Source organism: Cyprinus carpio, chromosome A4 (assembly GCF_018340385.1).
Source record: "Cyprinus carpio isolate SPL01 chromosome A4, ASM1834038v1, whole genome shotgun sequence".
NCBI classification, from domain to species: domain Eukaryota; kingdom Metazoa; phylum Chordata; class Actinopteri; order Cypriniformes; family Cyprinidae; genus Cyprinus; species Cyprinus carpio.
In genome coordinates, this window is record NC_056575.1 from 23,178,080 (window position 1) to 23,184,499 (window position 6,420).

The window sequence follows — 6,420 nt, forward strand, 5'->3', positions numbered from 1 at the left end:
TGAAAGCTATCTGCACATAGTACACGTTCAACAAATATGTTTGCTTCAAATCCTCTAAATCTCAGCCTCAGCCCATTCAGAAATATCAGTTTGTTGTCAAAAGCCTCTATACGCCACTTCCCTTTGGCGGCAAAAGCTACTACGTCCCAAGAACCAATCAGAAGGCACGAATCAATACAGGCGGTTTCAATATAGCGGCGCGCTTAGGAGACTGCTTTTTTTTTAGATGGCTGAGGAGATTGTTTTGGTTTTAGATTTAGATTCAGATTTTTTACATTTTTAAGATGGAGTACGATTAAATGGATGAGCCTGTCCTACTGACATCAAATGGCAGAAGAAAACGTCGTTTACCTCAAAACTCTTCCCGTTACAAGGCAAAAGAGAAACGATACAGTGGAAATGGCTTGGTCGCAAGTGTAGCATGCACTCATAACACTTCTTGGTGCAGTGCTGTTACTTTGAAGGAATCAGATTTATTTTACATCAAACAACAGCTCTATTTCACCAATGACAAAGTCAAACAAGATGCCATTTTTCTGTCTCATATGGATGCTATGCCATGTGAACAGAGGAGACAACAAGCCAAAACCTAATAAAATAAAAGACAAAGAGATGTATCGATCAATTATGCCATTTGGAAAGAATATAAAACAAAAGTTCCCGTCTGCCATGCTTCATTCCTGAGCATTTTCTGTAAGTACAAAGATTTCCTCATCACAAGTTTATATTTTTTTTTTCCTATTTTTGCATTAGTGCCTTAGTATTTGTATTATTTGTAGTGTTTTATTTATTTTTCAAATTTTTGTTTTACGTCGTCAAAGCCATGTTTATCCAATTATCTTCCTCTAGTACGTGCTCAGTACACAGGCTATTTTTTCAGCAGTTATTATCTGGTAATGCATCTCTCTGCGGTATTAAAGGACATATATCTTATTTAAAATATTATCAGTGATGGTCATAGGCTACCTACATTTGTTAAAAGCAATATCAGAATCAGAAAGAGCTTTATTGCCAAGTATGTTTGCAAATATAAGGGATTTGTTCTGGTGACAAAAGCTTCCAGTAAACAGAGACAACAACAACACACAGATAATGAAAAATAAAAAAAATAGACCAAACATTGTATGTGCAGGTGAGCTATAGATGGAATAACATATAGGGATGGACTAAAATGGGTGGTATCAAAGAAATATAAGTGATATTACACATACTATTATTGCACAATGGGGAGAGCATTTAATATGAGTAGACCTTTGCAAAAAAAATAAATAAATAAATAATAATAAACTGTATAACTGTTGTCAATTCATGTTTTTAAATTGTGTGTAATATGGGTAATATGCCTGCATGATTGGTTTCATGTTTATTTTCATTTTAGGTGTCAAGAAAGACAGAGTTCAAAGTATTGCAAAGTACTGGCTTGAGAACGGCAAAGCACGTCCCGAAAATCGTGGTGGTCCCAGGGAAACTGAAGAGCAAACTGCAAAAAAGGACATAGTTCGAAAGCACATACAGTCGCACATACAGTCTTTTTTAATTGTAGAGCAAGCCACTATGCCCGCCGTGGTGCACCTGGGAGAAAGTTCCTGCCGGGTGACTTGAGTGTGGCAAAAATGCATCAGATGTTTCTTGAGCAGAATCATCAACAAGTTTCCTACTGGAGCATCTTTGTGAATGACTTCAACCTGGCTTTTGGTCATCCTGCCAAAGATGTGTGCTCTTCGTGTGTCAAATTCCGCATTGCAATAAATGATCCTGATCTGACTGCAGAATTCTTTACACACTTCACCGTCGCCGAGCTTGTCAGTTTTATGACACATTTAATGACGAGGATGATACATTCACTGTCTGCTTTGACATAATGGAGAACCTGGTCCTTCCTAGGTCTGCCATCTGTCAAACGTATTACTCACAGCAGGTATACTTTTATGTATTCGGTGTGGTCCGTCACCATGGCAGAGGAGAACCCCAGAGTCAGCATGAGATAAATCTGTACACCTGGCTGGAATATGAGAACTCAAAGGATAGCAACATTGTCGCCTCAGCTCTACATCACTACTTCAGCTCAGTGGCTAGTGTTGATCTGCGCCAGTGTCAGAGCCTCCGCCTGTTCTCAGACTCTTGCTACGGCCAGAATAAAAACATTAATGTTCTGTCAATGTTGTTTGCCATGCGTTCTCAGCTGTACCCTCAGCTCAACATCACTTACTTCTTTCCTATACAAGGGCAAAGTTTCCTTCCGCCTGACAGAGTGTTTGGAAGGATTGAGCAAGAGATCCAGAAGCATACAACTATTCTGTTGCTGGAAGAGTATAACAACATTTTGCAAAAGCATGACACTGTCTATCAATATGGAAAGGACTGGCAGTGCTATGACTTCAAAGAAGCAGCAGCTAGGTTCACAACAACACAGAGATCATTCAAAATAAGTGAAGCAAGAGTGCTGCAAATCTCTGGAGATAAGCTGGGGCCTAAGCCTGCGTTTGCTGGTGAATTTTGCCAGCACTCTTTGCTGAAGCGGGGTAAGAAGTGGTTTCAGTTCAAGCCGGCTCTTCTTCCGGATGTGAACTGCATCAAGGAAGCAAACAGGACTGTTGTCTTAAAGCTGCTGGGTGAGTTGGGAACACCAAAAGCTGTACAAGAGTTCTATGAAAACACCCTGGCAAGTTATGGTGGCAAGGACATTGAAAAAGACCTTGAGGATGAATGAATGAATGACAGCATCTAAAAGTGTCTGAGAGATGTCCTCTTTTTGCACAGTACTGTCTGTGTTTTATTTGCTTGTGTAAGCTATTGTAAGATATTTGTAATTCACAAAGTGGTCAAGTCCTATTGTTATTTATTGTTATCTTAATGTCGCTTTACATTTAATGAATTATATTATTATTTATTACATTAAATTATTAATTTACACTACTTAAGTCTTATAAGCTTCTTATACAAAATGCACAGATATTGATGTTTAAGAATGTTGCTCTGTTCTACTTGATTATACAATAAACTATTTGAATCGGATAAGCTTTTTTATACTAGTTGCACATAGCACGTTATGCTATTGGTGGGCATTGGAAATATTTATGTTTTTATTTAGACTGTTATTTTACACTTCAAAAAAAAGAAAATTACAACATGAAAGAAGATAACACTACACAATTATAAAGCAGAAATCTATGAATTCCAAAGGTGTAACTTTATTTAAAAGATTTTAAATAATGCAATAAAAAGACCATTTACCAAGTTAATGGCTGCGTCTGAAGTCTTCTTGCTTTGTGGAAGCTGTTTTAGTCCACACAACCCACAGAAGTCATCTTTTGAATCTATAATACAATTTTTAAAAAATCATACCGGAGTAATGTACAAATTGTTTGTTTACATCACCTGAGGCTGAAAGCAAGAATGCAGCCATTTCTTTTCTGGTTTTGGATGGATTTATGTCAACGGCATCAGGAATTTCTGGGAATTGTAAAACTGTTTGGTTTGCCATCTATAGGATTTAAGAAATAAACATTAAAACGTTAAAAAAAATGCAGTACATACAGCACATAAACAACTTCTAACAAAGGAATTTCTTAACAGTTAAGCAAAAAGTTTCCTTCGCTTCCCTTCCCTTCATAATACCTCCATCACAAACACCCCACAACTGGTGCCATCCTTTTGGAATGTGTGGGTTATTCAGCCAGTCTGCCATTTAATCCCTGTCCATTCCTCTTTTCCAAGCCTGTTTCGTCTCATTTTGAAGTATTCTCTAAAAAGAAAAAGAAAAAACAGATTCATAAATACTGGTCATAGCCATAATCATTCAATACCATTTGAAATGTAACGTGATGCATTACTGGAATTTCTGGGCAGCTTGTCTTGAAATTTCAAGGTCATCTCTCATAGGATCCATGACAAATATTTTTCCAGACAAGGTATGAAGTTACTGGCCAGAAAAGGAAAACAAAATATGTTAATATGACATTGTTTTAGTATTTAAAATTGATTGTGTGTGTGAACAATGGTTAATCAATAATAAAGGTATAAGTGAATGCATGCTTTCATTCATACAGATTTCAAATCTAATACTGTGCATAGTCTTATGTTTAATACTCACCACAAATTGCCAGTGATTCCTGATTGGAAATTGATCCATCATAAGATTCGAAGTTCACCTGTGAAAACATACACTAATTAAGCACCTTGCACTACTGTACACTTTTAAAAAAAACATTGCAGTGCACACTTACGGTGCAGTGTAATAACCCATTTAAATTAAAAATTACTGCCATGTTTAAGAAAATTTCAATGTGAAATGAACTCACCTTTGACAAACCCTGTCAAGCCATCTGATGAATAGTGCCGTGCAGAATTACGTCTGTCACATAGTGATTCAGTAGGAACAGATGTGCAGTCTTCTTGTGTTTCTGTAGCACTGGCCACATGTAACATTCCATGGCCTGAAGCATTACATTAACAAAAGTAACAAAAAAGTTTATATAAACTGAGAAGCTATAACCATCAAATTTACAGATTTTTTAATCCACAGAATGTTCAAATTAGCCTTTATTTAAATTCCACATTGTCAAAAATTAATTTATTCTTTCCTTCCTTTATTTCTTCCTGGTTACCTCTTACTCCTATGACCCAGAGGTTATGACCTGGATGTTGTGGTATTAACTGTCAACTCTTGAAAAGTTTCTACTGTCACAGACCTACCTTGCCATTTAACAGTTCGTGGGGCCTTAGTGTTGTGAAGTCTGCATGTCTCAGAGTGTATGTTGCTTTGAACACTGACACGACCATCTCCGTTTCTGGACATTTCCACAAAAACTCCAGCTATAAAATTAGTAGAATTACGTTATTTCTAAAATAACATTCATATCTAAAAAATGTATTTGGATTAATGTGATTGTTGTCGCATGACTTACCTGTTTCAGATACAGGTTACTGTCTGTTGTTTCATCCTTCTTGGATGGAGTTGCTATGGTCCTACTTTTATGCACTTTTCATGACTTCCAAGAAGCCGCAGCTAGGTTCACAACAACCAAGAGATCATTCACAATAATTGAAGCAAGAGTGCGCAATCCTGGTAGTAGAAGCTGGGTCCTAAGCCTGGTTTTGCTGTGAATTGATTGCCAGCACATCTGTTTCTGAGCGGGGAAGAAGTTGTTTCAGTTCAGCGGCCATCTTCTTCCCCAGATGTGAACTGCATCAATGAAGCAAATAGGAACTGATGTCTTGAAGCGAGCTGCTGGGTGAAGTTGGGAGCACTCAAAAGCTGTACAAGATTCTATCGGCCAACCACCACTGAAGTTAGGGTGGCACCGGCTAAGGACATTGAACAAGACCTTGAGGGATGAAGGAATGAATGACAGGAATCTAAAAGTGTCGGAGAGAGGTCCTCTTTTGCACAGCTACTTGTTCTGTGTTTTATTTGGCCTTCGTGTAAGCGATTGTTAAGATAGATGTAATTCACAAAAGTGGTCATAGTCAAATAGGGTTATTTATTGTTTACATCGGAATGTCGCTTTACCTTTAATGAATTATATTATTATTTTATACATTAAAGTATTAATTTACACTACAAGTTCTGATAAGCTTCTTATCCAAATGCCCACGATCTTGATGTTTTAAGGAATGGTTGCATCTGCTTCTACTTGATTATACCAATAAACATATTTGAACTCGTGATAAGCTTTTTTATTACTAGTTGCACATAGGCACGTCACTGATATGTGGGGCCATGGGAAATATTTATGTTTTATTCGGACTGTTATTTTACACTTTCAAAAAAAAGAAACTTACAACACGAAAGAAGATAACATCTAAAACAACTTATAAAGCAGAAAATCTCATGGAATTCCAAAGGCTTTCGTAACTTTATTTAAAGAAGAGTTGTTAAATAATGCAATTAAAAAAGATCATTTACCCAGTTAATTGTGCTGAGTCCTGACGAGGTTATGCTGGCGCTTTGTGGGAAAGCTGTTTTAAGTCCACACAACCAACAGAATTCATCTTTTGGAATCGATAATAAAGTTTTGAAAAAATCATAACTGGGAGTAATGGTACCAAATTGTTTGTTACATCACCTGAGCGGCGAACGCAAGAATGCAGCACAGCCATTTACTTTTCTGAGTTTGGTCAGGTCAGTAGGTCAACGGCATCAGGAAAAGCTTCTGGAGGGAACTTGTTAAAACTGTTTGGTTTGCGCATCTATTAGGATTAGAAAACTCAACATTAAAAACGTTTCAAAAAAATGCCAAGTAAATTACCCAGGGCCCCCCGCCATTTTAAACAAAGTTCTAACAAAGGAAGTTCCTTAAACAGTGTAAAGCAAACAGTTCCTCAGCTTTCCCTTCCCTTCACAATACCTCCATCACAATACACCAAACAAACTGGTACATCCTTTTGGAATGTGTGGGTTAGTTGAGCCCGTCTGCC

The 6,420-nt window shown here is 37.3% G+C and overlaps 1 protein-coding gene across 1 annotated transcript; it reads left to right on the forward strand.

The window, feature by feature from the left end:
* The first annotated feature begins 596 nt into the window (after positions 1-596).
* Positions 597-4,798, forward strand: LOC122140461. Its single transcript, XM_042744364.1, has 2 exons — positions 597-693; positions 1,379-4,798. Exon 2 carries the CDS (start codon positions 1,862-1,864, stop codon positions 2,708-2,710), a length of 849 nt encoding a protein of 282 aa, XP_042600298.1. The 5' UTR covers positions 597-693; positions 1,379-1,861; the 3' UTR covers positions 2,711-4,798.
* Positions 4,799-6,420: the final 1,622 nt, after the last annotated feature.

Excerpts from the sequence above, each read along its gene's own strand:
- LOC122140461 (XM_042744364.1), top strand. The coding sequence starts at position 1,862 with ATGGAGAACCTGGTCCTTCCTAGGTCTGCCATCTGTCAAACGTATTAC.